This window comes from Impatiens glandulifera, chromosome 6 (assembly GCF_907164915.1).
Source record: "Impatiens glandulifera chromosome 6, dImpGla2.1, whole genome shotgun sequence".
NCBI classification, from domain to species: domain Eukaryota; kingdom Viridiplantae; phylum Streptophyta; class Magnoliopsida; order Ericales; family Balsaminaceae; genus Impatiens; species Impatiens glandulifera.
In genome coordinates this window covers 54,840,874-54,864,061 of record NC_061867.1, presented here as the reverse complement: position 1 = coordinate 54,864,061, position 23,188 = coordinate 54,840,874, and the positions used below count along the sequence as shown (strand labels likewise).

Genomic DNA, 23,188 nt, shown 5'->3' with positions numbered 1-23,188 from the left:
TGGTTAAATTTTAATTTTATCATATTTATACTAGGAGTGATAAGAAAAAAAAAAAAAATTATTTTTTCAGTCAATTCTTTTTTTAATTCTCTTTTTCTATTATTTTTTTATTTTTATATTTTAAAAAATAAATAACAACAATGTATATTATACTTTAATGATTAAAAATTCAATATAAATATATTTTTTTAATATTAAAAATAGCTGTTGGTTGATTTTGAATTTAGATAGTTTAATAGTCATTTATTAAAAATTTATACTTTTTAATAATTTATATTAAAGTGTAAAATTGATTTGGAATATATATATATTATTAAAAAAATATAATATATATATATATATAATTAAAGTGTATTTTATCATATTATTTTATTTAAATTAATATTCAAATAAAATATTAAAATAATAATTAAAAAAAAAAACAAATGTTAATACTTTTTAATATAAAATATTTTTAAAGTAAGGAATGCAGATTTTGAGATATTGAATGTAATTTTTTAAACTATAAAAAATTACAATATTAAATCATATCATTTAAAATAATATTTAAAATAGCTATAACAATAATACTATTATTTTATTTTTTAATATTTAAAACATTAAATTATATCATTTAAATCATCTAAATAAACCCTTTTCTATTTAATTTAAACAATTCTTTTTTAAAAGGAAAATTATTTTTTCAAATAATCTCGAATTAGTAATTTAGGGCAATTATTCTATTATTATTATTATTATTATTATTATTATTATTATTATTATCAGTCAGATTGATCAATCACTCCTTTTTCAAACTAGACCTATATAAATTGTGAATATTTAATTGACATGTAGCCCACATGTCTATGGGATTTATTGATTATTGAAACCAAATATAGATTTGTTATAATCTTGGAAATTAATATCATAATCAAAAGTTAAATAGACAGATCCCATTAAAAAAATAATCATTGATCGTGTTATGTAGTTATTATATTAAATAAATAAGGATTACTATATATAGATCAACCCTAAAGATATAAACTGATTTTAAATACATTTTTAAGTACAAATCTAATTAAATATGTAGAATCTTGATATACATATTTTCTCATGTAAATAAACTAATAAAGAGTATGTTACAAGTTCTAACTATATTTTGAGTAAAGTTTTGAGATTTCCAAACTATTTAAAAATAATAATTGTGATTATAGTGATTTTTTTCATCTATTATAAAGATTATTTCTGGTTTATTTGATTTTGAAATTATATTTTTAATCATTTTCAAAATATAAAATATAACTTTTGTTAAGCATAACAAATTTAGCTTATAATAATTAAATTTTATACAAATACACAAATAAACCAATTCTCAGTTCATTTAACAAGAAAAATACACTAATATAAAATAATAACTTTTTATTTTAAAATAATTAAATTCTTATAATCAAACATAATTAGGAAGTATTAATCAAACACACGTAGAATTGTTGTTTTGGCAATTAATCTTCACCGTTGATTAATGAACTAGGTAGGGACAAATTGCACATGTAATAGTAAAACACATTATTCATTGGTCCCATTTTAAAACATTGTATATACATATTTTTTTTACTTATAGTTATTAGATAATCTCACCAGAATGACCCGGTTGAAATAGTCGATATAAGAGACAAAAATTACGAATTCGATTTGAAGCGCTTTGAATGAAAGATTAAAAGCCGAAAAAATTGTAAGCAAATTCGGTAAGAGATTTTCTTGTTACGATGCATGTTCTCTTGTGATTGTTGGGTATAGAAATTCATACATAAATAAAGGGATGATCTGATATTTCACATATTTAAAGCCGAAGAAAGGGTAAAAAAAATTCGGGATTTTTTTGTTACGATGAGTGTTCGTGCTATTGCGGGATATTGTAGAATTATTTGGTAACCTAGAGTTTAGTATTTATTTTGTTTTGTTTACTTAAATTGTTTGTTTGATTGAGAAACAAAGTTTTCTATAGATTTATAATATATTATATTTGTTTATGAATTTGAATTTAGATAATATAAGTAAAGTGAAAAAGTGTCATTGGTTTTCAAATAGGTCTTTATCAACTGTTTATTCTTTAACCTTTTTAGTTTATTTATAGGAGTTACCTTTTTTTTTAGAATTGATTTTTGAAAAGGAGATTTTGATTTAAAAAAATAATAATAATAATTTAAGAAATTTAAATAAATAGTATTGATGGATGAACTACAAGTTTTATAACAAATTAAAATTGGAGTAGAAATGATTATACTAATTATGAATCTTACCAAACACAAGTGAAGTTTACTTTTGAAGGAAAGCATCTAAAAAAGCCATGAATAGGTGTACTATTATTAACAACTTTGGCATATTTGAAAACATTTTATTTCTTAATTTAAATTTAAATTTGATTCTATGTTTAACTTTAATAGTGATCTAACTAAATCCCCTTATGAATATGAAATTTGAGAAAAACAAATTGATCTAAGATGTTTGAATTATACTAATTGTTTTTCTTATAAATAAATAGATAGATATTAAAGAGGATAAAATGTAATTTCTAACAATATTAATATTATTTATACCAATTCTAAATAAGTTAATTAAAGTTTATCATACATATTTACTAGGAAACTTTTATTTTAATTTAATACGTTTAACCTTTAACATCGTGGGTAAACAAAATTGTATACACAAACTAATTAAAAATGAGAATTCAACAATAAAGTTTGAATCCAATATGGACTAAAATAAATTTAGTGGAAAATTGTGAAAGTGGGAATTCTTTTCTTTTCCTTTATCTTCTTTTTCTTTTCTTTGATATTCTTTTCTAATTTCACTTTCTCCCAATCCCATAAGGTCCCAACAATATCTTTTTCCCTTTACTTTTTCTTCATTTGTTTAACCATCTAATGGAAAAATGACCCCTTTAGGGCTTCTTCTATTATTTTAATTATTTTTTTTCTAAGATTTAGGGTTTCTATTGTTAATAGTAATATAGACCCAAAGATTCTCAACTATGTAAGGATAAATAAACCTTTTATGTTAATTAGTCCCAACAATTAGTTTGATTACATCTTAAACCCTTAATTTTAAAATATTTGATTAATTAGGATAATTGATGTGAGCTTAAACACTCAAATCCTTTGAAATTAATTAAGAATGTCACACTTATATATTTCTTACATACAATTTGGTTTCTTTTTAGATTAGGAATAGATTACAAATTTAAAAACTTTAAACAAAGTTTCAACTTTCAACAACATTACGTATATTTGTCATTTTTTTTTTTAGAAAAGGTTGCACACTCTGGTTTCCATGTACAAGCAAAATACAAAATATTCAAATAAGGTTGAACTAATTGTAAAATCAAACAACTATAGTCAAGTGACGAGAGATGCAAACAAGATAACAAAAAAAATATATAGAAACAAATCGATTTTATAAATTAGTTAATGAAATACGATAAGAACAATAACAAACAAATTCAACAACAAAAAATGTATTTCTCATCTAGCCCATATGTTAAGAACAATAAAAGTATTGTAAAGAATATTATAAGTTAAATAGGGAAAAAAACCTCTAAAATAATTTCATTGACACAAAGAATCATTTGAATTGAATTTTTTTAAGACCCTTAGAAGTTGATCAATGACTAGAAGAGACTAGCCTTTATTGATTCTTACCTTTTGTACACCTGAGGTTACCCAAAAAAAAAATATTATCTTTATAAGAGGGAACAAGGAAACAAACAATTATTTGGTAAAGAGGATTAAATAATAGGAAAATGATTTACAATTTAAATTGATTAGATCATTTAGCTGTTTTTGGTAGGAAGTCATCAAATAATTCAACTTTTAAGAATAATTAAGTTAGTGTTATTATTGATTCAAACTAAGCCATAAAAACTAAAGCAAGACAAATACTATCAAGATTGAGTTTAGTTTAAATAATTTGAATTAATTAACAAATCAAATAGGGTGCCTCTTATCCCCCTTACCTAATCAACCTGACTACCTATACTAGCAAAATTTAAATGTGAAAAAGGGTGTTCTTCATTACCCCAAAGTCTATTATATTGGTTAAAATCTCTTGAAAAGCTGACAAGGAAACCAAAAAGTCTAATATTATTGAAAACTATAAAAAAAATATTTTTATTACTTTTTTACTATTATTTATAAGGAGTTAATTATTTTTTTATAAATTAATTTACATGTAATGTTTTATTTAAAACCTTACTAAATTTTTATTGTGTACTACGTCACTGTCTTCCACCTTAACTTATGATATTTTAATTTTAATAAAAATTGAATTTGTTATTTTTATTCTATTTAGACAAGATTTTTATCATTTAATCATCTTAATAAATTATAAAAAAAAATGAGACAACAAATTAAGTATGTAGCCCGCAAACACATTTAACCTTTTAACCTGACGTAGAATTTGTCGTTTGACGAGTTCGAACCTAGGATCTTAGGGCGAGTATCCACCTCTTATTTTCGCTAGATTAAAAGAGTAGATTCTTATTAAGTTATAAACATTTGATAATTAAGTTTGTGAAAAGATTATATTTTTAATAATTTAATAAAAAAAATTATTTTTTTAAAATTAACTTTAAATAATATAATATAAAAATTATGACTGTACCCTTTTTGAAAAGCTTTTGTTTTGTCAAAATAGAAAAAGGTGATATGAGAGGGGGTTCTTTCCTTGTTGGACCACCTTTAGTGGATCCATTTGTCAACACTCAGCTTTAGTCTAGAGACTCTATATCTATGAAATAAATTATTATTTTTAAGATAAAGGGCTATTTTAGACCATTTATTCATATTTAAATCATTATCTTATGTGAAAATATTTTTGTATATCTAATTTCAATCAAACACATTAAATTAGGTATAAAAAATACTGAGTTTTTGGATAGGAGACTAATTTAAATTAAGTTATAAAACAATATTGAGTTTTTAGATGGGAGATTAATTTAATTAAGTTATTTAATAATTAATAAGGTTATAAAATATTGAGTTATTTATAAATTATGAGCGAAAATTTGACATATTTCAATTTATAAATATATTTTGATTTTTGTAATTAAAAAATTAAATAAAAATCAAAACAATAATTTGAGATTAAAATATTATATTTATTTTATCCAAATTAATTTTAAAAGGGGTGAAATAATTTAATTATGATTTTAAAAATAAATTATGCATAGTTTATGGCTTAAAATAATTAAGTAAATACCCCCAAAATACCCAAAAATAAAATAAATGAACATAATTTTTATTATGTTGTCAAAAATATTTTTTTGTATTAATTTTGGTGAAGAAAATAGTGTTAAAATTCGATTTCAAATAACTCTTTTATTAAAAATAAAACCTGATAATCCAGTGTGGCCGAAATTAAGGGAATAGACTAAGGCAGAATTTGTATACATCAGATCAGCGCTAGATTTTCATCTAACGCCCAAGAAGAAGCCATGTATTCGGTTGTAACCAAGGAAGTGCGCGCCCGGGTCCACACAGGATCAACTAACGGGACGCTAACCCCGTTAGCCTAGACGCCCTAACACTAGACGTTTGGTGATGGATGGAACGTCAACGACATGTCCATTTAAACAAAACGACGTCGTTTTGTTCGTCTTTTCCTATGATATAAGGCGAACGTTGGAGGATCGCGCTCGATGCCGACGATCCTTCTAAAAGTCGTATATTCGCCATCTTTCATCCTTATCCCTCCAAATTTCACCCATGTGCACGTCTCCCATCGCCTTAATTACCCCATAGGTTAAGAATTCAAACTCTACCCTAGAACTAGGTTTGCGAGGACAAAACATAAATTAAATGATAAGGTTTCAAATGCAAAATTGAAGATGAATTCGACTTCAATAACCGACCTAGCTTGAGTATAAATACTCCATAAGTGTTCTTCTTCCAATCCATCGAACAAACACCAACAATAGCAACCTACGTGAAGATTTCCATTGAAACTCCGACGAATGTACTTTGAAGAAGTCATTCCGGCGTTACAAGCTTCAATCCAGAGTTCTGAAAAGCTTCATAAAGATCATTGGAGTGTTCTTCAATCGCTAATAAGCTTACAGACTTGCTGTAATTCAAGTTAGGATTCAAAATTTAATTTTCCAAGTTCGATCGGGTTGATCTTATTTAGGGTTCAATTTCTTGCTTTCTATAGTCGAAATCAATCCTATATGATTTCTAAGCTTTCTGTTGAAAAAGATTTCATCAATTCAACCCAATAAAAAAACCCAAATTCGATTTTAAAATCTAGAAATTTTGAATTTCGTGTTCTTGAACTTCTAAACTTGAATTTTGATTCAAATAGTTGCCTAACATGTATCTAAACATGTTAGGATGATTTTCAAATAATATTACATACATCCTGATCATATTTGATCAATCTGAAATTTTTGAGATAAAAATCTTAAATTTCAGTTTTAAAGTTTGTTATAGAGCTCACTTGATTTTCTTATTTTGGCCGTGTTCAATTGTAAACATCATTTCGAAGCTTTTGAAACAAGAATTAGGCCATGATATAACATAATTTAAAAGATCCCAAAATTTTCCCTAAAATTATTTTGAAAAATCAATTGTATTAGGGTTTGATTGATCGATTCTAGAATTAGGGGTTATGATCCTTATATCCATATGAGTTGTTAGCAACTTACAAATCATGTTTTCATGATCTGTATCAAAAGATACAAACCTGCAATTTTCACCAAATGAAGAACACTCGGTGTTCTTGGACCAAGTCCTATAGGACTGAGGACCGATACTTAGGACCGAAAAATTGACCTAGGACCGAGACTTATGACCGATGTTCTAGAGTTAGGACAAAGCCCTAGAACAGGTGTTCTTGAGTAATGACCGAGAGGTCTGACTTGGGACCGAGACTCCTAGGACCCACAACCAAGAAGTTTAGATTTGGGATCGAGACTCCCAAACCTATGACCGAACAATCCTAGTTTAGGACCGAGCCTCCCGAACTCAAGGGCCGAACCCTCCAGTCCTCTAATCGAGTATCTCGAGCCCCGATATAGAGCACCCTTAGTCTAGACTGAGCCCATCTGGTCCCAGACCGGTAAAAACGGACCCAAGCCCTAAGACTCTGGTCCTAATGCCTATTTGGTTCCACTTTTCAAAATCCAAAATAATTTTATAATTTTGGAACCCCAATCCATTTTCAAATAATCCCGAGAAGTCAAAAAATGATTTCAAAATATTTTCGAGATATTTCCCAAACAAATATTTTGACTAAGGCCCCATTTGGAATTTATTTTTAAATTATAATATTTTTCTAATATTTTTCGGGTCTTGTATTCAATCTTAAATAACTGCAATCGCATGTACGCACTTCTAAATAATTTTGTACAATTATTTACGCAATATAAACTTATCAATATTGTTTAGGACTTCGAACTACTAATTAAATAAAATAAATGTTATAAATAAAACTTTTGATAGTCAAACTTTTATTTTAAAAATAAATCGTTTCCAACGGGCGCGGAGGACATAGTGCGAAAGTTTTTTCTAAGCGTAACCAAATACCGAACCCTTTATAGAAACTCTGTTATAAAGTAGTTTATATACGTATATTTTACTAATTTTTTTAATATTATTTGGCAACTTTGTTTTCAAATAAATTATATTTTCTTAAATTAATTATGTTTAATTAATTTAAATCGAATTTCAAGTCAAGTTATCATCTGATTATAGTAAATTCCAAGTTGAATAAAATTAATTATTTTTACATAGTTAATTTCGAAACAGTTATGTAGTATTAAAATTTTAAAAAATAATATTTTATTTTTAAAAGATTCCTAACACGCAAACAAAAGTTAAAACGAATCGAGCTTTGAGCCATTTCGGATTCCGTATTACGAACACGTGCTAAGCTATGACACGAAAGTGATTTTCTTGGTTACAAAAATATATTAATTATAAAAAATACTTGAAACAAATTATTATCTATCCTTTCTTGCTTGATCATGTTCTATAAAAGAAAAGTAATTGCAACTTTATTACATAAAATCAATAGAGAACACTTTATTTATTTTGGTAATACAGTGAAACTTTCTGAAAGGCTGGAATGAAAATTGACATTTACTAAAACATTAAAAATAAAAGTTGATAAAAAAATTTCTCCAACTTCAACATTTCATTCTATTTGTTTGTAAGAAAGTTAATAAAGATTATATCCAGCATAAGTACAACACTATGAATTTACATATACTAGTTTTATTTATTAATAAAAATAATTTAAACAAAACAAAAACAAACATAATTTAACATAGTAAAACAAAAAACCTAAAATAACAAATATATATATATATATATATATAATGTAAGCTATTAATCAATATAAGGAAGTTCAAATAATAAAAAAATTAATTTATTAAAAATAAATAATAATAATAATAATATAAACTTTCAAAATTTAATAAATTAATTAACTAATTTTTAAATAAATCCATCCAATTATTTATTTATTTTTTCAAGTGATACAAAAATATTATTACATTTAAAAATAAATAGCCATATATGTTTCACTATCTTAATTAAATAAAGTAATTTGTTTTAATTATTATGTTAATATATATAGATATTATTTAGTTATATATATAAGCTTTTTTTATTAATGAAAATAATTTAAATAAAACAAAATAAATATAATGTTAAAATATTAAAATAGAAATAGAAAACTTAAAATAACAAAAAATAAATAAAGTAAATATTATTAATTAATATATCAAATTATAATAAAAAAATATTATTTTTTAAATCTTATAAACTAAATAAAACTTATAATTTTATTTTTTTGAAAAAATTGAAAAAAATCTTATTTTTGTTATAAAATTATAACAAAATTTAATAAATTAGTTAACAGCTTTTTAAATTAATAATATAAAAAATATTATCATATTATCATATTTTGTTAATTAAACTATTTTTTCAAAAATTATTATATTAAGATATATAATTATTTTGATATATATATATATATATATATATATATATATTGTATTTATAATTTTAATAACTAATGCTTGAGAAATTCACTCAATAAAACAAATTATTTAAGATAAACTATTAAAGAAAGTTATCACTTGATAGTTCTTACCTGAAATAATATATTATAAATGGAGATAATAATATTCATATTTAAGTTTTATTTACAATTTTAATTAATTAAAATTAATATTTATTTTATTAGTTTATTTTTTTTAAATGATAAATATACATTTTGTTACAATTTAATTAAATATAAATGAATTAAAATTTTATCGGTAAAATGACAATCAAATTTGATTTGATTTAACGTTGGAAGTGTACCTCATTGTCACCCAATGTAAAATTGGTGTCTATAGTGCAATTGTTTCTAAATATGTCTTCCACTAAAGGAGATCTGTAAAGAAATTGATAAATAAAATGTTAGATACATTGCAAATATTTAACATACAAGAAGATAAAAATGTTGTTATAAATAATGATGCTAAATGTTTATTTATAACATGTATTGGATTTGCAAGCAGAGTGATAATAGGTGAAGTTGATGTGGTCAGTTCACTTTCTCCTAAATGTCACACCTAAGAAGGGTGAAGATATTGCTAAATATACTATCACGACTACATTTATTTAATTAAAAAAAAAACTGGTTAATTATAAAATATGTAAGGTCAAAGTTTTTGTGCAATGTTGTGTTGTCTCAAATTGTGCTGGTGATTTAAGAAAATATAATTAAATAATAAAATTTTTTATTAACTAATATATTTTCACACAAAAATAAGAAAATATAAATATATTATATGTTTTAAAATTGTAAATATAATTTATAAATTAAACTCGAATAGAATCATAGACTTAATGGATGTAGGAAAATAAATACTCTTACTAACCGAATTAAAACATTTTTAAAAGTAAAATAAGATATAGAAAAAAATACAATAACAACTATAGTAAATTTTAAAACTTAAAAATCAAATGCTTCTATTACTATAAAAACATATACCAAAAAAGAATAAAACTTCAAGTTTTTATTTTTTTTTTAAAATAAAGGGACTAAATGGAAAATTAATAAATATTTAGATGGTTAGTGTAAGGGTCATACATATTAGTAATTGGGATGAAATACATATTAGTAATTGGGATGAACTGACTCACTTCACTTAATCATGTGCACTGTAAAAGTGAAATGACAAGGTCAGTAACAAAGTTTCGAATTAGAGAAAAGAAAAAACAAATTATTATTTTTTATTTAATTAGTTTTTCCTTATTCGGACCTCTTCGTCCTATCTTATTTTTTCAGAAAGATATATTTTCAAAATATATTTTGTTTATTTATCTATCCGGCGACTTATAACTTATTTTTTGGCGACTTCCTTTTTTGGCACGACAAATTCTTTTCTCGTTCGAAATGATAAATAGGCACGGAACATTAGAAACCTCATTTTTAGTTTAGACTAGAATCTTATTTTTTTAATGAAAAATTAATAAATGTTAGGTTGGTTAGTATAAAGGTCTCACATATTAGTCATTGTTATGAAATGATTAACTTAATTGATTAAGTTAATCACACATGATGTGCACCATATTTAAACAAGTGTTGTTTAGATAATTAGTAATTTAGTATGCATAAAGTTTAGATTGCAATTAGCTGGAGATAAAATTTGATACTAAATATATGTTATATTTTAATTAATAATTTAATATATAATCAATAACAATAGAGAATTATTAGTTTATTTCAACTTAAATAAAATATCTAAAACCCTTGTAGTGTGAAAGGTCCTACCATATTTTCTATGTCATATAAACTAGAAAATGAAACATCCATCATATTTCTTGTATAGTCAAATAAAATACAGGGACATCCAACTACACAATTTAATGCTTTAGGAAATTGTGGGTCTATTTAATTATCATATTATATACTATCTTTTATTTTTTTTAGTTTAATATTAATTAAAAAATATTTCCATTTGTTATATTTTGTTATCTGTTTTGATGTAATCTTTTACTAGTAAAAGTTTATTAAAAATCAAAGTACATTCATCATATCCTCATCCACAAAATTGGTTTTGTGATCAAATTAAAACTTTTAATACCTATCATAATTATATATATATTTTTGTTTTTATTAGTTTATTCTTAGTTAATGATTTCAGGCTTGAATTTTCATTAAATTAGTCTTTTAAGTTGATTTTTTTTTATAATAAAGATAACTATAAATAATTTAAATGAAGTAATCATCCCACAATAAAATTAAAAAAAGTAAAAAAATGAAACCATATAAAATTTTTAATTTAAATAAATATATATATATAAATTTTTTTAAATAAGAATAAAGTTTTGAGATCAAATTCATCTTATAAAATAAAACTGAAAGAATATAAAATTTAAAATAAATGTTCACATCTTCTACAAATCAAAATTTATCTTTTGTTTTTTAAAATAAAGGTGATAAAAATTGTAACAAATGTTTTATTTTTTAAAATAAAGGTGATAAAAATTGTAATAAAATGGGTTTAAAATGAAAAAAATATTAAAAAAATTTAATATTATAAAATATATCTTAATTATATATATATATAATAATAATAAATTTAATGACATTTTTTCATTTAAATTCAATTCTACTCGAATTTTAGATGTTTCATAACAAATAATTATAATAAAAAATAAAATAAATTTATAATTATTTTTTAAAACTCAATTCCAAAAAGAAAAACCCAAAAATCAAAATTTAAAAGTTTAAGGCGTCAAATGAAAATTAAGAAATAGTATAGGGACATAATTATGAAATTTATTTAAAAATTGAAATGATAGCCGTACTGGATAAAATAAAATCAGAGTAGCTGACAAAATTTCCGTAAGGGCGTTGCCCTGAAGATGGAAAACGCAGACTCTCTCTTTCTCTAACATCGTTAAGAAGATTGAAAGGTAGTTGGCGAAGGTAAGAAGCGAATTTACTCTAATCATCTTCTTATACATATACTCTACTAACTTCTTCTTCTTCTACGTGATACTGTTGCTTGTGTTCTTGAACTTGTACTAAATTATCGTCTTCTGTAAGGCGATTTCATCTTGTAACTGGCGAAAAAAGCCCTAGTTTCTTATTTTCTGCTGATATACTGAATATCTTTTCAGGTTTTGGTTCTATTTGAATCATTTGATTCTAAGATTCTAATGATGACGAAGATCGTGCTCATTGTATTTGCTTTGAGTTGGATACTCACTTCTACGTATTCTCTTCCTTTCGTTGTCTTCCACGGTATGTTTACTTCACTTTTGGCGTGAGATTTTTGTAGTTAGATTTTGATCGTCTTATTGTATTAGTTTGTCTTAAGAAGAAGTTGCATTCGATGTCTTCCGCGGTACTTTTCCTTCACTTTTGGCGTTAGATTTTTGTAGTTGTTATAGATTTTGATCGTCTTATTGTAGTAGTTTGTTTGTTTGATTATTTCTCCCATTTTGATCTCAATATCTCATCTATATGTTGAAATTTCTTATGAAGAAGTTGCATTCGTTATCTTCCGTACTTTTCCTTCACTTTTGGCGTGAGATTTTTTGTAGTTGTTATAGATTTTGATAGTCTTTCTTGTTTTAGTTTCTTTGTTTGTTTGATTATATCTGGAAGTTCAAATGATTCATTTCCATTTTGATCTCAACATCTCATCTATATGTTGAAAAGTCTTGTGAAGAAGTTGCATTCGTTGTCTTCCACGGTACTTTTCCTTCACTTTTGGCGTGAGATTTTTTGTAGTTGTTATAGATTTTGATAGTCTTTCTTGTATTAGTTTCTTTGTTTGTTTGATTATATCTGGAAGTTTAAATGAATCATTTCCATTTTGATCTTAATATCTCATCTATATGTTGAAAAGTCTTAATAAGAAGTTGCATTCGTTGTCTTCCACAGTACTTTTCCTTCACTTTTGGCGTGAGATTTTTGTAGTTGTTATAGATTTTGATCGTTTTATTGTATTAGTTTGTTTGTTTGATTATTTCTGGAAGCTTAAATGATTAATCTCGTCTATATGTTCAAAAGTCTTAAGAAGTTGCATAACAACCATAGGTACAGTACATAGATCTTCTGCAAACTATGTTTTTCTATTTATTTATTATAGCTAGAAATGAGAACATAGTTTACTAGGCTATCTTTTACATTTGCTTCAGTGACAAGGAAGAGTCTCCGATTTAACAAAGTACATAGATCTTTCCTTTTTGTTGTTCTTCCTGGAATATCAAAGCCAATTTAAATGGATCAAAAGGAGTAGACTGGTTTGTTTAGCCTAGCTACTGAAAACTGCTTGCATATATTCCATAGTTTGTTTGTTACATTGATTCTGTTTATTTCAACAAATTAGGATTCAACTTCTGATGTAACGACACAAGTTTTATCAGTATACGGCTATACGCCATAGTTAAAGGAAGTATACATACGGCTTTTGAGATCTTTTTGTTTTTACTGCAGGCATTGCAGATAAATGCAGTAACAAAGGATTGAAACGATTTACCAATCTTCTAAGCGAGATGTCCGGCTCTGAAGGGCATTGCATGTAAGTTCCCAATATATTAGTTGTAACTTTATATGAATTTATGAGCATCGTGCAATTGTTTTGTTGTGTTTTTGATAAGCAATGGCTTGAGGAATCTTTAATGGAAATGTCGACACCTGATATCATGTTCATAAGAGGCTAGTCATGCATGGATATTAGATTTCTCTTATTCTCCTTTGTACTAGATAGCATCTTTTGCAAAGAAGGGAAGATAAATTGAATTTAAATGTGAAAATCCAATTTAGTAGAAAAGGGAGTTTGAAGCACATAATCAATTTATCAGATGAAGTTCATTTGATAGAAGCGATAAAAATACGGATGGCTTAAATGGGGCTGAGGATGTAACTTGGTATGCCCTTCACGGATGTCTGTCTATTATAAATGTTTGTAACAAAACAACAAATCTGTGTGAACAAGTAGAAAAGCTCAAAAGACTTGAATGAAAAAGTATGACCAAATACATGTTATGTCCTTTCATGGGTTACTTTTGCTGTCCCTTGATTTTACAAATCCTTACAACTGACTAGTTTGTTTCTGTATAGAGAGATTGGGAATGGAGCATGGGATTCTTGGCTTATGCCTTTTGAGAAACAGGTCAATATGCAATAATTATCTGAGATATATTTATATAGCTAGTTCTGGTCTAATACCAAAAAATTAACATGTCCCTCATGTTACTTCTGTAGGCCACACTTGCTTGTGAGAAGGTGGTATATCTGCCTTGTATCTCCTACATAGAAACGGATATCATGTTTAATTTTTCCCTTAGCTTAAGCATTGTGCACCTTACAGGTAAAGAATATTAGTGCACTCAGCGAAGGCTACAACATTGTTGGTCTTTCCCAGGTGAAAATAAGACTCTTCAAATTATTGATCTTGTGAAATCCAGTTACTTGCAATCTAGTAAATGAATGTAATGATTTGTTTGGTAGTTCTTCATTTTTTGTGTCCCTTAGTTATAAAATCAGAAAATTTTGTAGTGTTCTTCATCTACATGGTAGACAAATGAACCATCATTGATGAGCTCTCAGTGAATTTGGCATCTGTTTCTCTTGTTTAATTACACTGATAGTGGTATTTGTTGCTTGTTCGGAAGTTGATAAATTGATCATAGTAGAAACTAGGTGGTTCTGTGGTGAGGTTACTCCAAGGAAGAAACCGTGGTGTACAAAAATAAAACTTTACAAGTGACGTTTGGAAAAAGATATTAAAGAGAACTTCGACTTGATAGCTAATGTACCTTGAAGTTTGTTGATCATCTAAAGGATAACTCTGTTATACCTTGTAGTAGAATTAGGTATAAATCTTGAACATAAAAGAGCAGAAGAATTATATTGAGATGAGTAGTGAAGACTTAAGGAAGAAGATAAAACCCTAACTGCTAGGGTGAATACAATGGGGATGAGAGAGAGAAACTCTAACAAGATTTTTCATCTAAATCATTTCTTAACTATTCTTAACAACTAATTGTTCTATTTATACTACTACATTATAACTGCCATTTTATTCCCGCCACTATATTTAACCCTAATATCATTTTCCCTTGTATCATTACCCTCTCCTTCACTTCGTTCGTCCGCGAACGACAATAGTTGAAGGTTCCGTTGAAACTCTAAAACATCTGGCGGCTCTTCGAACCATATGAATAGCCGAAATTGTTTCTTTAGGCTATCGGGTGGCTCTTCAAACCATACAAATTGTCCAACAAGATTTATCGATTGTATCCCATAAGAACAATTACAAAACTCTGCATCAGGTGGTTCTTCAAACCATAATAAGTACTTGCATCCGATCCATGTTTTGTGCCCTAAAAATTTCTGAAAGCAAGACCCAACTTTTTCTGGTTTCTCGAACCACAAAAACTGGACGCAATTTGAACTTGGCGCTAAGTATGCTTGAGAAATTGGATCAAAAGCCAACATCCTATCTTCAAGGCCCAAAACATCTTCAAACATTTCTTTAATTTCAGCTTCTCCCAAGTCACCCTGATAATGATCATCCTTTTCAACGTGGGTTGCCTTTGTCTTCTCTCGGTCATTGTACACTAGGGAGACTTGCAAATGAATAAACGAAGAACATGAATTATCATAAATTTCTTCATCAAGATTGAGATTATTGTGTTTTGTATCATCAGTACTTGGACTCTCCATTTCTTTTTCACAACAAAAGTTGTCAAGAGGAGGTGCGTCTTCCACTTTAGAACAATCGTCATCAAAAGGAGTTTCATCTTTGTTAGGAGCCGGCTGTATCAATGGGGAAGGCGTCGATTGTCCCAGATCTTCTACAGGTTGATAGTAGTAATCTTCCACTAACTCATCGGATTCGAAAATCAATTTTTTCCGACCATTTTTCCACCTTTGCCTTGTTATTTCTTCATCAGCCTTTTGTTTCTGCCTTTCTATTTCGTCAGCGATCCTCCATGATTTTAGCAAGTCGGTTATTTGTCGACATTGTTCCGCGATTAACTCCCACGGTTCTGGCTGCACTTTCTTTTGTATATGTCGGGGATCGTCCTTTGCACATGACCCAAACTCACGTCGTAATAGTTGTTTCAGCTCTCTCCACGTCAATCCTTTGCTTAGAGTTTTCATGACCACATGTTCCCTAAGCCATCGTAGTGCCTTTTCCCTCATTTGAGTTGTCGCAAGATGCACCTTGTCTTCTTCAAACGTATCGTTAACCCGAAAAAATCTTTCTGCCTCGTAAATCCAGTCTTCGACCTTTTCGACATCTTCTCCAAAGAATTTGGGAAAATTCATTTTCAAATTTGACCAAATTTTCCTTTTAAGAACGAGAATTTAATTCAGCTTAAATATAATTAAGTAGCAGTGAAAAGTGAAATCTATATAGCCGGTTGCTACTGTTCTTCTTGCAAGTCCAACTTTCTCTCTCCTCAAGGATACTTATCAGATACTTATCAATTAACCAGGAATCCTACTTTCTCTCTCTTCAGAGATTCTTATCATCAAATTAACCAGGGGATTGAAAGGTGACTTGAAGAGAGATTCTTATCATCAAATTAACCAAATTAACCAGGGGATTGAAAGGTGACTCGTAATGCTTTATCTTACCTGATGCAATACCTAGATGTAGGGATTCCTTCTTCCGCTACGATGAACAAAATCAAAATCAGCCCGTCTTCGGCGAACAAAATCACAATCAGTCGCGAAATTAGAAACCGCTGGAACAATTCTTAAATCATTGGACGGTGTTAAATCCAGTTCCAAATCCTTTTGCAAACTCCTTTTTCTCCAACAATGTCGGCAACTCCGCACGTCCAACTAGCTTTCCTTCCTTATAAGGAACTTCGATCTTTCTTCAATAATAATCCAAGTCTCTAGTTTCGATTCGCAACTCTGTGCTTTTACTCTTGCCGATTTCCTTGTGAACTGTTTCTTAGCAACAGATAAAGAAATTAACTCAAATCCAAATCTGCTTCAGTTATAACCTCATAGTACACACAATTTTGCCAAGAACGAGCTCTGATACCAGTGTTATACCTTGTAGTAGAATTAGGTATAAATCTTGAACATAAAAGAGCAGAAGAATTATATTGAGATGAGTAGTGAAGACTTAAGGAAGAAGATAAAACCCTAACTGCTAGGGTGAATACAATGGGGATGAGAGAGAGAAACTCTAACAAGATTTTTCATCTAAATCATTTCTTAACTATTCTTAACAACTAATTGTTCTATTTATACTACTACATTATAACTGCCATTTTATTCCCGCCACTATATTTAACCCTAATATCATTTTCCCTTGTATCAAACTCTTGGATGATTTTTTAATCATCTTCAAAAAATTATGTTCATTAAGCATATATTCTTCACTAAGATGTTATACACTAAAGTTATGTTCATTAAGCATCTGAACAAGTAGATTAGTTCAGATACTTCTCGTTTCGAAATGTGATCCGATTTTTGGATCCACATATGTATCAGAAAGCTTACAGAAATGTTGTTTTCAAATGGAGTCTATATGAACTGATGAATATGCTAAATGAGTTATTTGATTAACTGGTCAGACATTTTACTTTAATAATTTAATCTTAGTTCCTTTGAAACGGATCTATTACTGCTGCGTGTCTTCTTCTTTAGATACTTATCTCTGCCTAAAGTACGCATTCTTCAAGTCATTCACAAATTGTTGTGTTAACTTCTCATATTCAGACCTCAAGTTTACTTGCTCATATCTGAGGATTCATCTGATTGTCTTCCAGGGTAATATCATCGGCCGAGCTGTAATTGAGCTTTGTGAAGAGTCCCCTCAAGTAAGATTTGTTGAAATCTTAACATTTCGTGTAGTATCAAATGTTCTTTGTTGTAATCCCTAGAGAGCTTCATAAACATTAAAATGCAGCTTGCCGAGGTTGCAATTCCCTTGCTGTAGTTTGTATGGGTAATGATATAAATCATGACCTATTAATTTAGTGTACTATGTTAACTTTTGTTTATTAAGCCTATATAGAAACTTGTGTTTTGTCACAATCATGATCCCATTAAAAAATTGCCAAAGTTAAAATTGATTTTTTTATAAGATTTTTTTTGGATCATGACCATCCAGATTATAGTGTGATTTTGTTGCTTCATTTCTATATCATAATCTAAAATTCTCTTTTATTTTGCTTCATTTGGTATAGTGATTTTATTTCTTTTCTTGATCATGGTCAAATTTTGCTTAGAGACAAACTATTTTCTAGATTATTGTGATTTTAGAAAACATAACAAATGTAGATCTTTTCCGATCACGATTAGTTGTGTAACAAAACAACCCATTGAATGTAAAGGCTCAAAGAACTTTCATTGATAACTGGAAAACTTATAAGATCTCATGTGACTATACCCTTGCTAGATCATTAAGTATGTTACTACTATTGTCTGATATGTAAAAAATATAATAAGATCTATGTGATTGATGGGCACCAGAAGGGCACATCATACATTCTCGGTTGGGAAAATATTTTCAGCTAATGACTGCAATTTCCCGATCTGAGCTATCTATCTTCCTTTGGTATCCTTATTTATGATGAATTAATCTGTTTGTATTTAATATTTTCCTTGCCCATAACAGGTGAACAATTTTATATCCCTTGGGGGCCCTCATGCTGGGATAGCTTCTATTCCACTCTGTGGAGTAAGTTTACCTAATTCCCTGCCTCTTGATTTTATTTTATTTTTCATTGTCATGGAGAAGAAAGAGAATCTCAAAAAGAATAGTATGTAATCAGAGAGTGCAACTCCATTTTATTATCCGAGTCTTAATTTGACCCAACACAGAAGGCTTGAACAATCCTTTTTTTCTTTATGTTTTTCTTTTTCTTTCTGGTAGAGGCAAGCACAAAATTTCACTGTCAAGACCTCTACTTTAATCAATGTGTTTTCATGGGAATTGAACATGACACTTTAGCCTTAGTTAAAACTCTTACCACTTTTTATTATTATTATTATTATTATTTTTATTATTTATTTTTAGGAGTCTACCACGACCCCATATAGTCATGACCCTCACTTTAGGGCGTTCTAAGTGAGAATTGAACTCGTGACTTTTAGTCTATTAGACACCGACTCTTACCACATGAGCTATCCTAGTGGGTTTTAAGACTCTTACCACTTTAGTTAACCTTCCCATGTTTAATCAACTGACCCGAAACCATGGTATCACAAAAAAAAAATATTGCCAGTGATTGCTACTATTTTGTTTCAAAATAAGCCAATATACTTTGCCTATGGGGAATAATTTAATTCTGTTTTTTTGCTAATATCCATAGGTTTAAATTGATTTTTCTATTTTGCAGTCTGGAGTTTTCTGTGTTTGGGTGGACTATTTGGTTAAATTAGAGGTCTATAGTGACTATGTACAGGTATTTTTTTTGGCTTGTAATTTTCTATATACTTTGCTTATCTTGCACATTACTGAAACAATATATCAATTTCCTTCTTTCTTATTATGTTGCTTTCAGTTAATTAACTCCATATAATGTGATTTTGCAGGAGCATTTGGCACCTTCCGGTTATATAAAAATCCCAACTGTAAGTGAAGTGCTATAATTCAAGTTAAAACATTTCATATCATACAAGTTCAAAATATGCATAGATTTTAATCAAATGTTTTTGATGGAAAGCATCAGGACGAGTTTAAGTAATCTGGTTCGTTAGGAGCTTGTTTGATGTAGTTTTTTTTATATAAAAATAATTCGACTTTTAAAAATTATTTTAGTTGATGATTTAAAATGTTATGAAAATAAATTAACAATTTTTAGTTGACGAAATGGGGTTATTTTTATTAAATCCAAATAACCCCACATTAAATTAAACAAAGCCTTGATTTAGGGGTGGGCAAAGATTTGGGCTGAATACGGATTTTCAACCTAAGTGTTGTAAAACTATGGGTTAACTCTAATTGTTTTAATTTGGATTGAACCCTATCAGTTTAATCCAATCCATTTTAAAATTAAGGATTGCCCTGATTAAACCCAAGTTTGCTCACCCCATAAGTTGTATTCTAAGAAGTTGTCATCGAATGCGATCAAGAACTTTTTTTATGTAGTTTTTTCTTTTATAATCCGATTTAAAAAAAAAACGTTGTTTGACAAGAAAATATATTATTTGGGTTAACATATCTTTTGTATTTAATATTTAAAATATTATAAAAATAAAATAGGATATTTGAGTGGATGATTTGAATGAGTTGATTGATGATGAGATAAGATAATTGTTATGTGCTTGTAATTTTTAATTTTTTATTTCCAGGACATTGATAGCTACATGAAAGGATGTAAGTTTCTTCCTAAACTGAATAATGAATATAAAGATCATAAGAATGCAAGTTATAAAGCACGGTTTGCCAGTTTACAGAATCTCGTGCTTATTATGGTAAGCTGACCTCACTAGTATTAGTATTGCACTAGCAAACATGTTTTCTTTTGGTTGTATCTTTTTTTATCTCTTACTCTTTATCATTGCCTTCTTTTGCATAAACAGTTTGAGGAAGACAAAGTTTTGGTGCCAAAAGAAACATCATTGTTTGGATTTTTTCCAGATGGATCGTGGACTGATGTTTTGCCCGCTCAAGAGGTAAGTTTTTTTCTCACTTTTTTTCCCGGAATTTGCATATCATTTTATGCACGTTAATGAATAGTAAATACACATTTATGATTTGGAAAAATCACCTGATAATAATGAGAAAACCTAACATCAAATCATCGATTGGTAAGGGTTAAAGTGAAATGTTTTTGTGAACTATATATGAAGTTGTTTGAGCACTCATTGAGACTATTAGGAAATCTTTGTCATTAGCACGATCTGATAGAATAAATTGCAAGTGATATTTTTTGTTTGGTATAATTGGATAATTTTTTTATTTCCCATAAGTCATGACATGAGCTTCAATAAGATATTCCGAATTGAAAAACAAAACAAGATCTCAAAAGGAACAAACAACATAAAGACATATAGTCAAGATCATTGTTCCAATTCAAGGTTCTCGAGATCTAACTTTGTTCATTTCATTTTGCTACCCGAGTTTATCTTTCATTTTTCTCAGTCAAGCTTAGATCTGACTTTTCTCGATACCTGAGTACTTTCTACACCTGCTTTAATTGTAGATTTTTTTCCCATCATGAAAGAAACTTGAGAACAAAAACATTGCATTTTTTTTGCTGAAGATAATTTGAGTACTTAACCCATTTCCATAATTCATAGAATAAGGTTTGGTTTGGACTAAAAATGGTTTATAAATTTGATTGAAACCGCTTCTTTTTTGTCAAGTATCTCATCCAGATATGTTGATTTAACATAACTTAATTGAGATAAATTTATGTATTTGATAATGATGCAGACAGCACTATATAAAGAGGATTGGATAGGTCTAAGAACATTGGACGAAGCTGGGAAAGTAAAATTCTTAAATATATCGGGAGGACACCTCGAGATAACCACAAGCGACATGCAGAAACTCATAGTTCCTTACTTGGAAGAGACCAACACTTCTTCTGCTGCTGATTATTATTATGACAAATGGTCTATCAGAAAACTGGTTGGAGGAATAAAGGAGGAAACCCTCTACTTGCATAGTATAGCTTCTGCTTAAAAAGGTAACAAAAACTATATTCTTCCCCCCCCCCCCCATTGATTTTCTTCTGCAAATCTTTGGAAGGAGGAATGATTATATAAAATATTTATTATTCCACATATTGAATGACTATTTGTTTAAGTTAAGGTTAATAAAATTTTAATTGTTGATTTCACTAGGGGGTATACAAATCCATTTTGGTTAACTATAATCCAAATTTATAGTTGGTATGGGTTTAGGGTTCTAAATTGATTCCCAATTTGGAAACACTTATGTAGCTAGCTTATACTTTGTATTTTTGAATTTGTCTCTTTTACTATGTTTAGTTTTTAAACATAATATTTTTCTAGATACATTTTTAGATGTAGAATTTTGTATCCTGATATATCTAAATGGGACAATTATCTAAATGTTTTTTTTTTCTTCTGATGTTAAAAAGTTGGGTTCTCCTTTTTAATAGGAGTGCGACTAATCCACACATGTTAATCATATAGTCCGCAAACAATCTTAACCAATTAACCATATCTAAATTATGGACATAATGTATTTTTTATTCATATCTAAGTGAGAAATAATCAATTAAATTTTGACTAAGTTTAATTTTAAACATAATTTGAAGTATTTAATATAAATAGAATGATTTGATAAAATGTGAAATTAATGTATTTATATTTTAGAACTTTTTTTAAAATTGGAAAATGTATATTAGAAGTAATAAGAATCATTTAAATAAAACGAAAAATCATAAAAAAAAAAGAAGAAAAAAAGAATATAAATACATTACTTAATAGATTATCGAGTATAGATCCTTAAGAATAATGAATAAATCTCTTTGATAATACAAAAATAAGTGAGTTGTCAATTCTACCTCCTTATGACACATACAACATTAACATATGATAATGCAATTTTTCCTCGTAATGTTACAAGAATTTCACGAGACGTCCATGTATCATAATCCATTTGTTTTCATGAAGGAGACAAACAATATGACGTTCATGTCATATCATATTATCACCTTATATATTTGTGTTTCGTTATCAACACAAATGAATTTTGGGTAATGAACATTTGAATAAGAGTGATGCACACTTAGTCTTCTCCAATAATTGGGTGTTCTTATTGAGCTCAATAAATTTTTCAAGATGATTACCAATTCATCTAAGAAGATCATGATTCCACATATTTTGTTGTCATTTTAGACAATCGAATTTATGTATCATCTCTATCTATGTGGAGTCTTATGATGGGTTCAGGCACAACATGTAGATTCTCATTATTAACCGATCGACCATTATCGAGTTGTTGAATTCTTTCCTCGACTAACTATCTAATACACTTATTGATCGATTGACATGATAAATGTTGTTTTAAATTCGTTCCATAGAGTAACATATTTTTCTCGATAATTAAAACCATACCAAAAGATGCCTCCCCTTTTTTTTGATCTATAATTAGGTCCGGACTCGAGACACCCTTATTAAGTCCGGGCTCGAGACACCCTTGTTTCCAAACCGACGCCTAAAGAGCCCGACACAATAACTTTTG

General features: G+C 27.9%; 1 protein-coding gene across 1 annotated transcript; it reads left to right on the top strand.

Moving 5' to 3' along the window:
• Window positions 1-12,137: 12,137 nt before the first annotated feature.
• On the top strand, window positions 12,138-21,815 carry LOC124942760 (palmitoyl-protein thioesterase 1-like). Its single transcript, XM_047483315.1, has 12 exons — window positions 12,138-12,282; window positions 13,483-13,567; window positions 14,110-14,161; window positions 14,254-14,274; window positions 14,360-14,413; window positions 17,790-17,840; window positions 18,641-18,703; window positions 19,365-19,430; window positions 19,561-19,599; window positions 20,320-20,442; window positions 20,551-20,643; window positions 21,407-21,815. The coding sequence occupies exons 1-12, from the start codon at window positions 12,198-12,200 to the stop codon at window positions 21,656-21,658; spliced, it is 984 nt and encodes a 327-aa protein (XP_047339271.1). The 5' UTR covers window positions 12,138-12,197; the 3' UTR covers window positions 21,659-21,815.
• Window positions 21,816-23,188: the final 1,373 nt, after the last annotated feature.